At 46.5% G+C, this 17,162-nt stretch overlaps 1 protein-coding gene across 1 annotated transcript in view; it reads right to left on the reverse strand.

Annotated features, from left to right (window-relative positions):
• The window catches only part of LOC308050004 (uncharacterized protein), a gene marked incomplete at both ends in the record, with an annotated part of 103,844 nt that overhangs the window by 6,524 nt on the left and 80,158 nt on the right, over positions 1-17,162 (reverse strand). Inside the window, 10 exon segments of the mRNA XM_080359912.1 lie at positions 301-339; positions 1,633-1,681; positions 3,019-3,072; positions 4,277-4,354; positions 7,351-7,467; positions 9,099-9,161; positions 9,602-9,664; positions 10,395-10,448; positions 11,096-11,149; positions 12,308-12,388. Of these exon segments, the coding sequence (XP_080216038.1) occupies positions 301-339; positions 1,633-1,681; positions 3,019-3,072; positions 4,277-4,354; positions 7,351-7,467; positions 9,099-9,161; positions 9,602-9,664; positions 10,395-10,448; positions 11,096-11,149; positions 12,308-12,388 (652 nt within the window).

Genomic DNA, 17,162 nt, shown 5'->3' on the forward strand with positions numbered 1-17,162 from the left:
TGTTCCTGTGTTAGGAACAGCTTTGATCCTGTCTTGCAGTAGAGGGTAGAAGCCAGAGACCCTTGTCATCCCTCTCAACCCTGTTTTCTCAGGTTCCTCTCAAGAAACATCCACCACCAGAGCTAGAATCTAAAAGCAGTCAGTGATCCAGCATCATTTTCTGCACTGAATCACAGAAAAAATGCACTTATTCTTAACAACATCTTTTCACTTGCGGTTTTAAGGCAGTTTTGGGGCAAGGAGAACATCCTTTACTGAGTGAATTCACATGCATTTCTATGTAGATATTAGAAGCCTTACCCCTTTCCATAAGCATCCTTCCCCACTCACCTCCACAACCTGCAAACATAAGACAGACAGGGCATAGTTTGTTTGCTGCTTCTTTTTCCCTATATAAATAACATTTTTCAACAAAATCATTCTTTTTACAGGCAGCACATGCTTTCATGGACTATTTTTCATCCTTTTTTTCCCCTCTTTTCAAAGCGTTCAAATGGCACCTTAAATCTCTAGGTAGCAAGGAGCATGACTACATAGAACCACAGAATCACAGAATAGTTTGGGATGGAAGGGACATTCAAAGCTCCCCCGGTGCCCCCCCTGCCATGATCAGGGACATCTTCAGCAGCTCAGGTTGCTCAGAGCCCCGTCCAGCCTGGCCTGGGATGTCTCCAGGGATGTTCATCCACCACCTCTCTGGCCAACCTGGGCCAGTGTTAAACCACAGTCATAATAAAAAGTGCCTTCCTTATATCTAGTCTAAATCTCCCTTATTTTATTTTAAAGCTGTTATCCCTTGTCCTATCATAACTGGTCCTGATAAAAAGTTTGTCCCCATCTTCTAAATACAGAAAGGCTGCAATAAGATCTCCCTGGATCCTTCTCCAGGCTGAACAACCCAAACTCTCTGTCTGCCCTCATAGGAGGGTGATCCATCCCTCTGATCATTTATCTTAATGCCTGAAGCATCTTGGCAAGTGTTCATGAACCAAAATCCCCCCTTGGCCATAGGAAGACCCCAAGGAATAGGGCAGGAGTGGGGCAGCTTTCTACTAGACCCCAAATAGCCAGACTTCTGCAGGGAAAGAAAATAAAGATCTTAAAAGCCTGATACTGTTACGATGTTGGAATTATGTGATAAAAACATGCCCAAATGCCGTGCTTTTTGTTACTGTTGTGGTGCTGGTTGGCAGTTATTCACTGCCGGAGAGGAGAGGTCTGTGTGTCAAGAAGTACCACAAAGTAGACAGAAATTAAGATGTTGTTATCGGTCAAAACGCAGCTTCAAATTTTATCCCGTGACCCAGCGCCTTTCATCAGTCAGCAGGGAAATGGAGATGACCAGGGAGGAAATCTTCGCTGAAAAAGATCACGGGGGAAGAAATGGGAAGAGAGAAGGTTTAAAGGTAAAATATTAAGTTTGAGGAGGAGGTCAGGACTATGGCAGAGATCTCGCAGCCCAGAAGACCATACTCGTCTCCGAGCATGGAGAAGCGACGCGTTCCCGCTTGCTGCTAATGGGATGATATTTGCTCTGCCAAGTCAGCACATGCTGGAACTCAAATTGCTTCAATTTAGTTGCTGGCAGGTGTCAGATCGGTGGCCCCGAGCGTGGCTTGCTGGATGACTTACCGCATCTGTCTCTCATTTCACTCCTGACCACCTCCTTCACCTCTTCCTCCTGTGTCACGGGGGAAAAGCAGAGGTTAGCAGTGATTTTCTGCTCTACCATCACCTCCCTCCACTTTCTGCCCCATTGCAACTCTGCTTGTCCCACCAAAGGTGGCCCCTGGGGAAACCACCACAGCTTGGGTATGGCCAAGATCAGGGATGTATATTTGGTGTCACATGGACCTCGGTTCAAGATTTGTGGCTCATCAGGGAAATTATTCCCTTTGCAAATTCAAGGCCATCCTGTAGCCAGCTCCTCTTGCCAAGAGCAGCTGGGATCCCCAGCCGAACGTGAGGACCATGACACACTTCAACCCCAGGCTGGCTTTCCAATTAGTCTCCCCAGTCTTTGGCACTGTCCCAGGAGCCATGGTCTCTCATATGTTCCTCACCTCTGAGAAGCTTCATCAAGCCACCTGCATCCGTGCAAAAGGGCTGCTCAAATCATACTGTAGGCTTGACCCATGGAGAAGGGCTGTAGCATTAGATTTAGGTGAGGTGTGGGTGCACCTCATTCAGTTCTTCTCCTCTACCTCTTTATCAGCTCAAGCTATTCCCCACAGAGCAAGACATCTGGTCTAATGGATTTTGAGCCTATCCTTCAGCCCTGGGCCAGCCAACTGCTGCTGTTTCAGTGGAGCATCTTCCATGTGTGATGGTTGGTGTCCAGCTGCACTTCACATGGTCACTACCTCTTATCCCTTCTAGAGCTGACAAATTTGGGGGTACTTACTTAGGGAACTGGCCTTACTTCAGCTTATTTCAGTTACCTTTGCCTGTAACACCCATGGTAAAACTAATCTTGCCTGGCCTATGTGCAGTGGAAAGATGAAAGTGCATCATCGTGTTAGTCAAGTGGCACAAACCACACTTGTTCAACAGACTGGAGCTTCAACATGGACCTTGTCCTGACCCCTGTGGGTCAACCATTTCTCCAAAATTTATAAACCCACAGCAACAGCTTTTGCAGTAATACCAGCTCCCTAATCGCTTTGAAAATGGGGTATATTTCTCTCCTATGCTCTTTCTTTTTATTTGGTCAGCCCTGTGGCATTGGCACTGATCCTGTGTACCAAGCAGAAGTTTAAAGCATCACAGGGAGGATGGGAGAGGGGAAATGTGCCCTGGGCTCTGGGTGGTTGTTTGGGTTTGGCATCGTACAGCCCAGCACCGCTCCCACCCTGGCTTGTGCACATCTGATGTCTCTGGGTAATGGCCAACACTCTCATTTCCCAGATATTCTCTGAATGAACCTGTTTCTCAGCATTTCCCTCCTCCCCTACACCACTTAGGCGTAGTTTGCCCTATTTTCTGTAATAGGATGTGATCTTGGGCTAAAGTACTCACAGAAAGACCAGGATCTCCCTTTTCTCCTTTCTGGCCAGCTGGACCATTTTCACCCTGTTAAAAACATTTAAGTTATTACAAAAGCTCAGCAGATTGTCCATTAAATGCTCCAAGAATAAGTGCATCTTAGGGAGGAAACGATACACCGGGAAGGGGCAGATGGGGAAAAAGACTCACTTGTTTTCCTATAAATTTTAGAGACATCTGTGAGTAGCTCACTGAGCAGAAAGGAACAGACTCATCCACGTGCAAGAAAGCAAGAACAAAAGTGTGTATCAAAGGGTGCAGGGTCCCAGCTTTTTTTGGGAGCTCTGCTCTGTCCAAACAGTAAAGATGTTACCACCTACAATTTAAGTCAGGTTTCTTTGCTCTTTGTAAGTGGCCACAAAGGTTGAGGTGGAAGCACGAAGAGGATCTGGCCTCCAGAGAATCTCTGGAAACCAGACCATGCAGAACATTGCAAGTGGGATTGCAATCCTAGCCCTGAAAAGATGAAACAGAGCTTTGCCAAAAGGGGATTTTGCCTCCTGGGAGACAATACCTTAAAAATTTCTCTGCTCAGGACCAGCAAAAACTGGATTTGTTGAATAAAAATACTTAAAAATATTAAAGGAAAAAGAGCAGAGGAATAATGATCTAAATTAAAGCTGCGATGGTCATTTTTCTCAATTCGCGCTCACTTATAGGGTCGGGAGCATGAGGAGAAATTGAATTACCTTTCTCCAATACAAGGAGCTAATGCAATGCCACCTTCTGATGCAAAAAGCCCTTGTGTCAGTGTTGGCAGGACCTGAAGTGCATAGGGATGGACTCAGAATGTGGGTTGCAGGTTGAGATCTTGAGATTAAGGTCTGGTTTTATTCTCTGATGTGCATTAAAAGGCTGAGCATCACCCCTCTGTACTGAAGCACTGCACTGAGTATTGTTTTACTCCCGACCTGCTATGGCAAACACAGCTGAGGTTGTGCTGGCCCAAAATATGATGTTTTCCCAAAGAAGTCTTATATAAGACAGCTGGCAGCCCACAGGGCTCACAGCAGTTGTCCCAGCTGGAGGTACCTTTGGGTAGAAGGCCCCTGTCCAATGCCCAGCGCTTGGGTTTAAAATGCTCTCTGTGCTTTTGTTGTTGCAAAATTTGGAGAGCTGAGAAATGTAACCTGCAAAGTCCGTTCACCCGCGCCCAAAGTGGAGCTCTGCACAGCTGCAGGGTGGTGAAGAACCTCACTGGGAGATGAGTTTGGCTCATCCCCATACTGACCATTTCTCCTTTTCGTCCGTCCATGCCCGGGGGTCCCTTGAGGCAGAGCTGAGGTCTCCCCCTTTTCCCTCTTGGACCCTAGAGGGGAAGAAGAGAGCTCAGTTAGAAATGCCCAAGTACCTTCCAGAGGTATCCCACACCACCGGTTGGGATTTTCCCTTGAAGACCAACTTGGGCATCAGCAGGTGGAGATACTCAGAGCCCTTCGGATCTCAAATATTCCCCAGACAGATTAGACATAGAGAACTATAGAACAGTAGAATAATTTGGGTTGGAAGGGACCTTCAAAGCTCACCCAGTTCCCCCCTGCCATGAGCAGGGACATCTTCATCCCAATCAGGTTGCTCAGAGCCCCGTCCAGCCTGGCCTGGGATGTCTCCAGGGATGGTTCATCCACCACCTCTCTGGCCAACCTGGGCCAGGCTCTCACCACCCTCAGGGCCAACAATTTCTTCCTCATGTCCAGTCTGAATCTCCCTCCTTTAGTTTAAAACCATCACCCCTTGTCCTGTTGCAACAGGTCCTGCTCAAGTCTGTCCCATCTTTCTTATTTGCCCCTTTTAAGTATGAAAAGGTGCAATAAGGTCTCCCCGGAGCTTCTCTTCTCCAGGCTGAACACCCCAATTCAGGGCCCTGGGTCTTGCTCCCTTTGACCTGGACAAGCACGAGATGTTTCCTCTGGTCCCTCCCTGCAGAAAGGATGGATGCTGCAGGGGCAGAAGACAGTTTTGTCTCTCTAACACTCTGTCTGTCCCAGCACTAATTTAAGAAACAGAGTCTCAGCAGGAGGAGAAGGACTTGCAGATGGAGATAATACCCTCCCCCGTTAGAAATGAGGGTGGCCTCGCTGCTGCAGTTCAGACCCAGGGACTTTCTCTTTTAATTTAGGGAAAAGACAAGTAGCAGTGTGGGTGTAGAAAGTGGCATCTCACAGTCTCCCTTTAATCAGTGTCCAAACGAAAGCCATTTGTTATCTCATACAGGGCTTTCTGAGCATGCAGCGCTTGTAACTGCTAATATAAAAACTTTCAGCCTTTTTAAACATACATGAGGGGATCTTATATGTTCAGCTCCTTCCTCCTTTCTGTGATGCTTTTGATAAATTTTTCATTGCAAGGTACAGCCTGGGGAGCAAGGGAAAAAAGAATAATGCTGCTGCTATTGTCTAAAGCTGTATCTAGTCAATTTTTTATTGTTCTGGAAGGGTCTTTCTACACCAGCATCCCTTTAGGATAAGGCTTGGGGGTAGTCCTTCCTATAATCACCCTGTCAGTGAAGCACTGTGTGGGATTCAGCTGTAGCTCTAGGCTGCTGAGCAATGCAAGAGGCCCAGAGCACCCCCTGTGCCCTTGCACCATGGACCAGATTGCTCTAGGTCAAGCTTTTATTTGATGGAGTCTCAGGACACAATGCAGATGTTCCGCTTGACCCTCTGTGTGATGTGGTCCTTGCCGCGCCACCTGTGTTTTCCCTTCCTCAATCACTTCTTCCCTAAGATTTAAACCCCAGTGTTGAAGTTTTGGTGTTGTTGTTTGTGTGTGTGTGTGTGGTTGTTTGGTTGTTTGGTTTGTTTGGTTGAGCAAGGTACAAACTTTCCCAATATAAGATGCTCTTCCTTTGTTAAGGAAGGTTAAGAATCAATAAAGCCTACATAGACATCTTTATACCACCCAGGTCAGAAGTTCTGCAGGGGGATGTAGGACAGGGAGACCTTTGAGACTCAGGAGAGCGGCTCTAATGAAGTGCAGCCTCATTCAGACTTTCACATAAAATTGGGTCCGGATTGTCTCAACTTCTATCCTCAAAAGCCAAAGCAATTTTCACCAGTGTATCTTTACCAGCACAGTCCTGAACCTTCAGATGCAGCTACACATCAGCTAAATTCTCCAGGCTATTGAATGTGCTTCTCACTTGGTGAAGGATAATCACTGGCGATTGGTGTTTGGATTGTTTGGTTGCAATAATTCAGCAGGGCATAACAGATTAAAGAAGAAAATCCTGCCAGAGTTCTCTACCTCTTTTCCCTGTTTTCAAAGCAGCAGCACAATTTAATTGCTATTTAGCAGAAAACTTAAGTATTTTACAAACCATATGTGTGTGTGTGTGTACATGCAGTCTCGAGATACATACATGTATGTATATATACACATGGGGATTAAATCCTTACACATATTTATATAGAAATATATTACTTAAGGGTGAAACATGGCACAACAAATATCTGTCACACTCACAAGGTGGCAGGAGTTAAAACAGGGTTATCCCATAGACATCTTATGGATAATAGTTGGTCATTCAGGTAGACACCAAACTCCAGCTTTTTTTATATTCTCAGTTCTTTCATGTTAATTTATGTATTCTCTTGTCCAAATCTGAAATTCAGCACAACTAAGAAGGGTATTTTCATTTCCAGTCCTCTTTCACTTGAAAAGTTCTTTGTTACTTAATAGATGCTGTCTAAGGGTGAGCGATTAACATTAATCTCAAGCATCGTCCCTCCGCATTGTGTTGGCAGCAGCGAGACACTCTTCATTACCATAGAATCTGGGGGCAGCATGTTCCTGCTTATAAACAGTATTAGCATGTCTCATTTCCAAGTCTTTTTGTTACATTTCAAAAGGTGCCCAGCATGTCTTGCATGCAAAGACACTTATTAAGTATGGCCCACAAATGGGGTCTGAAAGCCACCAGCTCCTTCAGAAACCTCGGCATCCTGCTCCCCAGATAATTAACAGGAGGGGTTCACCTGATGCCCCACTAACTTGAAATTATCAGCCTTCCTTTCTTCACTGAGAGGTCACATCTTACACTGCAGATAGGAAAATAAGAGAGGAAAGGGGGGAAAAAAGTCTCTGGTGCTAAATGCACCAAGAGATGAAGTAAATTGATCAAGATCCCACAGAAATACAGCAGACTTTATACTCACCTCCATATGGGAGATCTCAGATGTCAGCTTGTAAGGGGTGTGGAGATGTACGTGAGACATGGTGACATGTGGGGGCACATGTGGGGTGCTATGTCACATGAGGACCTCACCAGGGTTCAGGGCTTGCTACAGACCACTTGCAGCTCACCTGTGGTCCTGGTTCACCCTGTGGCCCTTGAGGTCCCTCTGGTCCAGCGACTCCAGTCTTCCCAGGCCATCCCATTTGTCCTTTGAAGCCCGCCAAGCCAGGAACTCCCTTGGTCCCCTGAGAATCACCAACAGAGCAGTTCAAGCACAGGTGGTTTTAGAGATGGGCCAGTCAAACATCACCTGAACGCTTTCACGGCATTGGCAACAAGGGTAGACCGTTAGTGTTAGGTTAACAGTTGGACTCGATCTTGAAGGTCTTTTCCAATCAAAATGATTCTGTGATATATGTTCTGCTCTTTCTGCTGTTGTGCTATTAACAGGCCATCAGTAGGATAGTAGAGATCACTTCAGCTTTGCTCTCCACCTTTACCTGTCCAGAAGGCACCTTAGTGCTTGGTGACATGGACACGTGTCTCTCTGGGACGATGCCCAATAATTTCCAATGCCCAGCTCTCCCTGCATATGTAAGTAGAGTCCTTTAGAATCATAGACAAGTTTTGGTTGGAAGGGGCTTTCAAAGCTCATCCAATCCAACCCCTGCCATGAGCAGGGACATGTTCACCCAGATCAAGTTGCTCAGAGTCCCGTCCAGCCTGGCCTGGGATGTCTCCAGGGATGGTTCATCCACCACCTCTCTGGGTAACTTGGGCCAGTATTTAGTCTGTAATACTGGAAAAACAGACTCCTGAGGAAGAGAAAGGGTATTACCAAGAGCTGATCTATCAATTCCCTACTCATCTGCACTGTTGAGCTTTCTCCTGGAGCTGCTGTGAAAAGAAAAGGCTTCCATTAAACACAGTGGAAGGAAAGACCTCCAGTCAGCCCAACACCCAACTTTCAGTAGTGGCTGAAGCCACATGTTTGTGGGAGATGAGAAGAACAGGAGAGGAAGGGAGTGATGCTTCCCCAGAAATAACCTCCTGGACTCCAACCACTCACAACTCAGTGACTTAGTGAGCTGGAGATGTTGCTTGACAAATGAAGTACCCTTAGTGTTTGATACAGATGACCTTGAGTGGATGAGGATCGGGAGAGTTATTATCAGCAAAAGCAACAAATTCTTTAAGATCCAAAATCAGCTGGAGACCAGATGGTGGAGCTGAATGTGAGAAGGGCCCAAGGGGCTGGAAAATGCCAAAAGACTCTATGAGGGCTGCTAGGATTATTGTGTGTGGTTTTTTGTTTGTTTTTTTCCAAACCAGTTATTGTTTTAACCTGTTTTTTTCACTCCATGGGAAGGTACAAATTTTAGACATGTTCTTTTAGCAAAGAAAACAGAAAATTAAGCAATTCAGAGAAGGAAGGTCAGTGGGGAGTGATCAAGGTGGGGAATCCTGAAGGGGCAGAGCCCAGGATCAGGTCACCTTGGAGACCTTTCCTGCTCCCATGGCCAACATGCCCAGGAGGCAATAGCATTACCCACAGCATCCCAGGCACCCTGGGCATGGTGGTGTTGAATAAACTCTGACAATTAATCCCACTTCAAAGGTCTGGATGACTTTTCCTCATCCTAAGCAGGGACCTTTCTGAGGTTTCATATATTGTCAGAGTGTGAATTTGAGGAGACCTCCCTCTCCTGCCCTTTCCAACTGCAGTCCCAGCCTTAGTGCTCCAGACAGTTGACATTTGCCCACTGGAAAGGGTACCTATGATGTAGAAAGTGTATAATTTTGTTAACTTGATCTGATGGATGCGAGATTTATTCTGTAATAAATGGCAGCTCGATGCAGTCTGGTGAGTACTAACCTTTTCTCCTTTCTCCCCAGGAATCCCTGAGGCACCATGGTCCCCTGATGCTCCTTGTTCACCCTGGATAAAACAAGATAAAATCATGGCAAATGCAGACTTGGCAAGGTTGCAATTTGCTGAAGAAACCAGCTCTTTTTCAGATTGCAGAATCATTTACTGAGTGCGACACAGCAGGATCTCTCCGTTTGCACATTGGTGATACTAAAGGAGAATTAAAGAAATGTCACTAGAAAACCCCATTACTTGACACGTGTAATAGTGCCTGTGGAGCACCAGGGCTGGGTGAACCTGGTTGAGTCTTGCAGTGACGAGTGAAGATGTCCCCACTCCAGGTTGTCCAAGCATCTTCCTTCACCCAGATCTATGCTGGAATAAAGTCAGAATAACCCTATTTGTGCCCCTTGAAAGAAAGAATCATGTTGCAGGGGTGAATTTGCAACATCTGGAAAGTTTTTAGGAAACCTCCTACTTGTAGGCAGATGCATAATTTAGATATTCACCTTTGGTCCACATGGTCCATCTGATCCTGGGATTCCTGGTTTTCCAGGACTGCCAATTTCTCCCTGTGGATGAAAAAACAGTGGATGGTCTATAAGCTCCCAGAACCTCTAAAATATTGGGAAAACTTGCTCCGAAATGGCAAGGTAGGTAGTAGTTGAGGGGGGAACATGTAGCCACTCCTGACAACAGAAAGCCTAAGTATAGGCAAAGTCCTGCTTCAGAACTCCAAGCCACCCTACAGGAAAGCAGATGGGAAATTCACTGAACAGTACTTCACTTACCCAATAGGCCAGGCTGTTGAAAGAAAATATTAATAACAACAACAATAACAACATATCCCATTGGCTGAGCTAGTAACAGCTCCCTTACTTCTTACCAAGCTTCTCAAATACCTTTCATAAAAAGACCACTAAGGGCCGTTATCCCTGTTTATAGAGGAAGGACCAATGGTGCTGACAACCAGAGTGATGTGCCCAGCAGTAATTGCAAATCGAGTTCAGGTAGTTGCTAAGCCACAGACCAGGAGGGGATTTGGACAGGGTCTGTTGATTTTTAGTTTTACTTTTTTCACCCTAGACTATCAAAAAGTTCCCTGTGAGATTTAAAACCTCCTCATCCGTGGCTCCCTTCTCTCCATGGTCACATCCCCCTGCACTGCAGCCCCATGTCATCAAGAGGGACTTCTGGCAGCATCAGGGTGTCTTCTTCATGTTGTTTCTATCCTGGGGATGAATGGGAAAACTGCTAGAAATGGGGCAGTCAGAACAGTATGGAAGGCTGGCCTGAACTCACCTTGATGCCGTCAGCTCCAGGAGCACCGATGCGTCCTGGTAGCCCTCGTAAGCCCTGAGGATAAAGCAAATGATGGGCATGGAAGACAAATGAAGGTCAGGGCAGGAGGGAAGAATGCTGGTGTGCACAGGGCTAGTACTGATGTGAGGCTACATCTTCTTCCCTTGCTCGTGGCAAGGAGGTGTTGGAGGCGGCTGGTCTCTTCTCCCAACTAGGAAGTGATAGGATGAGAGGAAATGGCCTCAAGTTGTGCCAGGGGAGGTTTAGATTGGATATTGGGAACAATTTCTTCAAGGAAAGGGCTGTTGGGCATTGGAACAGGCTGCCCAGGGCAGTGGTGGAGTCACCATCCCTGGAGGGGTTGAACAGACACTGAGATGAGGTTCTTAGGGACATGGGGTAATGACAGTGTTGGGTTGATGGTTGGACTCAGTGATCTTGAAGGTCTGTTCTAACCAAAATGATTCTATGATTCTGTGATCTTTATCCCTCAGGCCCACTATGGCATGAAACTTGAGGTCTTGTCTCTGTCCTTTATCTCACAGAATCAAGGGGTGTTTCAGGTAGGAAAGGATCTCTGGAGGTCATCTTGTCTGACTTCCCTGCTCAAGCAGGGCCACCTAAAGCTGGCTGAATATGTCCAGACAGCTTTTGAATACCTCTGAGGACAGGGATTTCACAGGATCTCACCCATTTCCTACCTTTGCTCCTTTCTGTCCAATATCACCAACAGTCCCGGGATCACCTTTCCCTCCCTACATAAAAATACAGACAAACGTATGACGCACAGCCCTAAGGGTTAAGAATATAGCTCTGGCAATAGCATCACCCTGCATTTATACTGTGTTTTTAACCATCAGAGGCTCCTTAAAAATTTGCAGGTCATGGTCACCCTGCTGCCAGAAATGCAGCCAACTCTGGGGTGGGACAGGGAATGACCTTGCAGAAGATGGGTGACTGTGACAGGATTGAGAATGAAGTGGGACAAAATGCTGTGTAGAGTCTCCATAGGGCCTGTAGCTTCCACTGGGCAACGTTTAGGAAATGATCCTTGAGGATTTGTGTGTTGGAGTGAATGTTACTAAGATTTGGGAGATAATGGAGTGGCAACAACCATGAGGACCTGCACTGTGGAGATGTTAGATCATCTCCCTCAGCTCTTGTATTGGTCACTGCCCCTGGAAATTCGGTCTGTTGTTCAAAGTCCAAATCCTTCAGGCGCTAATTGAATGATCTAGAAGATGTTCATTAATTTCAGTGAGGACTTCCTTTCCTGCTCCCTCTCAAAATATATATAGTTTTTTCTTCTCTCGTAGCAAAACAAAAAGGAAAAACCACCAGAAGATTTCAGCTTGTTTGCAGAAGGTAAAGTGAGGACATGTTCCCACCGAGCATCACTTTGGAGATGAGCTTTCAGCAATAAGGGGCCAAAGTCCCATCCGCACGCAGGAAATTATTTGAGGGCAAGGGAAACATCTTGTCATGACAGAGAACCAGGTCGTCCCACAAAAGTGAGGTCCATAAGGGCTTTAGCAAATGATTGCTTTGCTCCCTGCTCTCTCCATCAGGCAGGCCAGCTTTGAGAAGAACTAGACTTGGTACATGAAGGAACTTGAAATTTGAGCCGTGGTAAAAGATAAAGGAAAACATGCTCAAAACGTGAAAACTTAGATGCCTGTCACTAGAGACATGGACAGATTCTCTGCTAGCATCCAGAAAATGGCCCTACTAAAAATCAGGCCGGAATGTGCTTTAGAGTCTTCTCCAGGAGGTTGGAAATACTCATCCTGAATAAGAACCTGACTCGAATAACGAGGGACGTAGGGTGTGGGAAAAGACATAAAATTAGGGTCAAAAAAGGCACAGAGCCTCTTTCGACCTCCCAAACGGGCCGTATCTTCCCCATTACTCACTGGCTTCCCCTTCTGTCCCTGAAGACCTCTGTCGCCTTTGGCTCCCTTGTTTCCGTTCCTCCCATCGAGTCCTGCTGTACCCTGTCAGAAAGAGGAGATAAATTAATTTCTGTGTCAGCTCTTGCAGGGAGGTGGCGGAGAACACTCATCAGGATGGAAACTCAATAGTAAGAGCCTGGGTTGTGTGTTCCTGCAGCCACAGGTCAGACGCTACCCTAGTGCTAGCACTAAGGCCTGAGGCTGGGATTCACCCTGTTTCCCCAAAAATAAGCCCTACCACAAAAATAAGCCCCAACATGATTTTTCAGGATTTTTGAGGATACTCAAAATATAAGCCCTACTCCAAAAATAAGCCCTAATTACAGTTCATTAAAAAGTCAATTTAAACAGTGCCCAGGCAGCTATACATGCAAAAATAGGCATCTTTTGGAACAAAAATTAATACAAGACCCTGTCTTATTTTCAGGGAAAAAGGGTAGCACCTGTTCCTCATGGGGTTGTAAGCCACTAGCAAATTCAGTCTGTGAGTTGGTTTATTTATATTAACACCTTGGGAAACAGAGGCACACGTCAGCTAAGTCCTGGACCAAGAATATTAAGGTTGTGATGGCTATGGTTGAAAATAGGAGCAAAGGCATTAATTAGAGCAGGCAGCATCACACTGCGAGTGACTTTGAGGGTTGCACACAACCCTGGGAAGAGGGTCTGCAGCTTCGGATTTGCTCAGGTGAGAAAAGCAGCACCCGGTGGTGAAATTTGTTTGGGGAATGAATAGATCCAGGCATGGAACTGGTCATAGCTGCAATGGGAGGAGATCTCCACTCTGGGGAGTTGAAAGCCAAAAGTGAGATCTTCATCCATCCCAGACTTGTGGGTAATGATGGACAAAGGTTGTCCTCCAAGGAGACACCTTTTTGCCCAATTGTGGAGCTTCTTGGCTTGTGGAGCCACTTTGAACTCAGCTCCATGTGGAACATCAGAGCCACCTCCAGCATCAGGGCCTCTTGCACTCTCCCACTGTTTCAGTAGGAAACTATAAGTTACTAGAAATATCCTTTTTGGTTTTTTTTCTCACAAGGTTGCCCTTTCTGCTACAGTCTATTGATCCATTCTGGCCAGCTACAACTGCAGTTTTCAGAACCTGTATGTGAGATGAAATTGGATATATCCCAACTTGAGACACTGATCGCACACAGCTCAGCTCACTCAGAGGAGAGTGAACTGGCTGTTTAAGCAGATCGAAAGATGAACAAATGGCTTTCTCCACTTGGAATTATTTTGGAGTAGGCTGTCAAAAGGAAACACTTTTATTAAAAAGAAGTATTGCAAAATCAGCCACCAGATTTAATGAAATATAACAAGGGAAAGCGTAGAGTCTTGCATCAGGGTAGGAACAGCCCCAGGTTCCAGTATAAGTTGGGGAATGACCTATCAGAGAGCAGTGTAGGGGAAAGGGACCTGGGGGTCCTGGGGACAGCAGGGTGACCATGAGCCAGCACTGGGCCCTTGTGGCCAGGAAGCCAATGGGACCTGGGGTGGGTTAGAAGGGGGTGGTCAGTAGGTCAGAGAGGTTCTCCTGCCCCTCTGCTCTGCCCTGGGGAGACCACACCTGGAATCTTGTGTCCAGCTGTGGCCCCTCAGTTCCAGCAGGACAGGGAACTGCTGGAGAGAGTCCAGCGCAGGGCAACAAAGATGCTGCAGGGAGTGGAGCATCTCCCGTGTGAGGAAAGGCTGAGGGAGCTGAGGCTCTGGAGCTGGACAAGAGGACACTGAGGGGGGACTCATTCATGGGGATCAATATGGAAAGGGGCAGTGTCAGGAGGATGGAGCCAGGCTCTGCTGGTGACAACCAGGGACAGGACAAGGGGTAATGGGTTCAAACTGGAACACAAGAGGTTCCACTTAAATTTGAGAAGAAACTTCTTCATGGTGAGGGTGGCAGAGCCTGGCCCAGGCTGCCCAGGGGGTTGTGGAGTCTCCTTCTGTGCAGACATTCCAACCCGCCTGGACACCTTCCTGTGTAACCTCATCTGGGTGTTCCTGCTCCATGTGGGGATTGCACTGGATGAGCTTTCCAGGTCCCTTCCAACCCCTGACATTCTGGGATTCTGTGATTCAGATTTGTATGCCAAGCAGAACCATCACCTCTCCAATTACTTCTCCTCTCAGTGATGAACAGACACTTCAAACACAATCACAGAGACAAGCAAACATCCCAGAGACATACAGGTGGGATGATGCTGTCCCTGATGGTGGGTCAGACTGTGATAACAGACCCATCACCTTTTCACCCCCAGAAATAAAAATTCAGCTCCTCCCCTGGGAAAAATGTTGCTTCTTCAAACTCCTCCCCAATCCTCAACATATTTTACATTTCAGAGTAAGAGGAGTATTTGAGAGCTGACCAGGTGCTCCTCCATTGCTCTGCTAGTCATGTTTGGATCACGTAAAGTCCACGTTCCTCAAGCACTGCCTACACTATCAGGCATGAACATCTTGTGCAAGCTCTTTATTTACTAGCAACTATTGACACAATCAATATGATGTTCTGTTTGAGGGAGTAAATGGACTATAAAATCCTCAGCTAACTAGACTTTCTCTGTTTGCTTGGAGAGATTGATTATAGGGAGGGTAATAAACCTTTTGTTTTGATGGTCAAATCTCAAAACCCAGGATACCTTCAAGTGCCTGGCATTTCTGAGGTAGCTTTGAGCTGGGTACAGGTGCATCTGGCCAGGGATTTACACACCTGTATCCAAGGGGATGGGCTAAAAAGCTTATTCTTGAGCACTGCCTGAGCCTGAAGGAACCTGAGACTAGTCAGAGATTTCCCAATTAGCTTTAATATTTTCATCAGTTGTCCCTAGTGCCTCCTGTGTCAAGGAGAGACCTTTCCTTGTTTTCCTGTGCTTTCCCACCTGCCTGTGTCCAACTCTCTTCTCTTCTGTCTGCCTTAGATCATGCTGCACCAGGGGAGGTTTAGATTGGATATTGGGAACAATTTCTTCCTGGAAAGGGTTGTCAGGCTTTGAAACAGGTTGCCCAGGGCAGTGGTGGAGTCACCATCCCTGGACGGGTTGAACAGACACAGAGATGAGGTTCTTAAGGACACGGTTTAGTGCCAGTGTTGGGTTAATGGCTGGACTCGATGTTCTTGAGGGTCTCTTCCAATCAAAGTTATTCTATGAGATGCTTCTTGCCTGTTCTTGACCTGAAAGGGGCCCAAATGGCTTTAGGAAGAGTTAAGCTCACATTATGTGCTGGTGGGCTGAAAGGTAGCTGGGTCTAAGCCATGCCTACTCAGTCCAGCAAACATAAGCAAGTTTTTGATCCGGGTCTTTTCTCACTATAGGTGGACTCCCACTCATCATGGGCTGAGGAGACTTTGTCATATGGACTAGAAGGTTTATAATAAGGCTTAGACACGACAGCAGGTCTGTCCCTGCTTGAGCTGTGGGGGAGGGAGGTCGTGGAGGTGATGCTTTTCAAGGTCATTTGCACCCAGAACAAGAAAAAGGTGAAATAGGAGGAAAAAAAAGGAAAACAAAAAGAAAGAAAAAAAAAGAGAGGAATAGAAAAGCATTTGAGCACTAGGCAAGGGAAAGAAGTTGAATGTAAACTTGTTCCTTCAGATTTACATTCTATGTTCTGCCAGGCAAACAAAGGCTGGGCAATAAAAGCTAGTAAAATGGCAGTTTAAAGGCAATTACTGGTGGAGTACTGGAAATGGGTCTTGCTATTTGGTTCTCTTATTAAATTGTTGCTGGAACAGGCTCCATTTAACTGCAAGGACACCAGGTACCATGAAGGCACAGCAACGCAAAGGCTTAGTCATAAGTCCTGAGCACTGGCTGTGACGTAAAGATGTCTGAGCAGCCGAGGATCGCTGCTTCCAGGCACAAATTCCCATGAAACTTTGGGTTGGAGCCAGGGAGGAGCCAACCTTGTCTCCAGGCTGATCGTTTCCACTCAGATGAATGGTTTCCACTCAGATGAACAAGCTGGGGAATTAGTTGGGTCACGCTGAGGAAAGTGTGAAACCCATCATCAAAAACGTTGCCCACATGGCACACCCTAAAAGGATCCATCTGAAGACACACATCAAAGGGCTCATGCATTTCCAACCCATGGTGTAGGCTGCAATCTCTGCTAAAAGGCTTCTCACCTCCCGCGTTTTAGTGCTCAATGTCTGATGGGATGATGCATATGAAGTAGCTGGGAGCCTAAACCTAAGAGATTCACCTCTGGTTTTATGTCTTTCCTGCTGTGTCTTGTGTCCGGACTGTCCTGCTCACAATTATTTGCTCTAGTCCTGAATATTGTCCTTGAAAAGTCATTTCTTGGGGTGGGAGCTGCCCCTGGTCCTCACAGCTGTAATGGGCATTTTTCCACCAGGCACTACATCTCAGAGGTGGGTCAGCCTGATACCCCACTGAAAAGCCTCCAAGGCACCCTGGGCAGAGCTTTCCACCTGTGGCCAGAAGATCTGGCTGACTGACCTCCCTTTGACGAGCCTGGACTCATCGGAAGGGCTCAGGACACATCAGGGCCCCCTCCCAGGGCAATAACTTCTCAGAGATGGCTTTTTCCAATTTGAGTAGTCAGCAGCACCTCTTGTCAAGCCCAGGAGAGACCTCTAAACAGTGGCAAAAGAGTATCTATCCTTCAGCTTTCCTTCAGCCTTCCTGGACTGGCCATATTTAGCATCTGATTGACACAGTGTTAACCAGAACTCCCTAACTTGCTCTCACGTCTCACAAGGGAAAGCCACCTAGAATAGAAAGACAATCCTGGTTCATGTGAATTCAGTGAGAAAGTCATTTAAAACTCAGTGTTTAAGCCAGTCAGTCATTAA

This window comes from Nesoenas mayeri (genome assembly GCF_963082525.1).
Source record: "Nesoenas mayeri genome assembly, chromosome: 1".
Classification (NCBI taxonomy): domain Eukaryota; kingdom Metazoa; phylum Chordata; class Aves; order Columbiformes; family Columbidae; genus Nesoenas; species Nesoenas mayeri.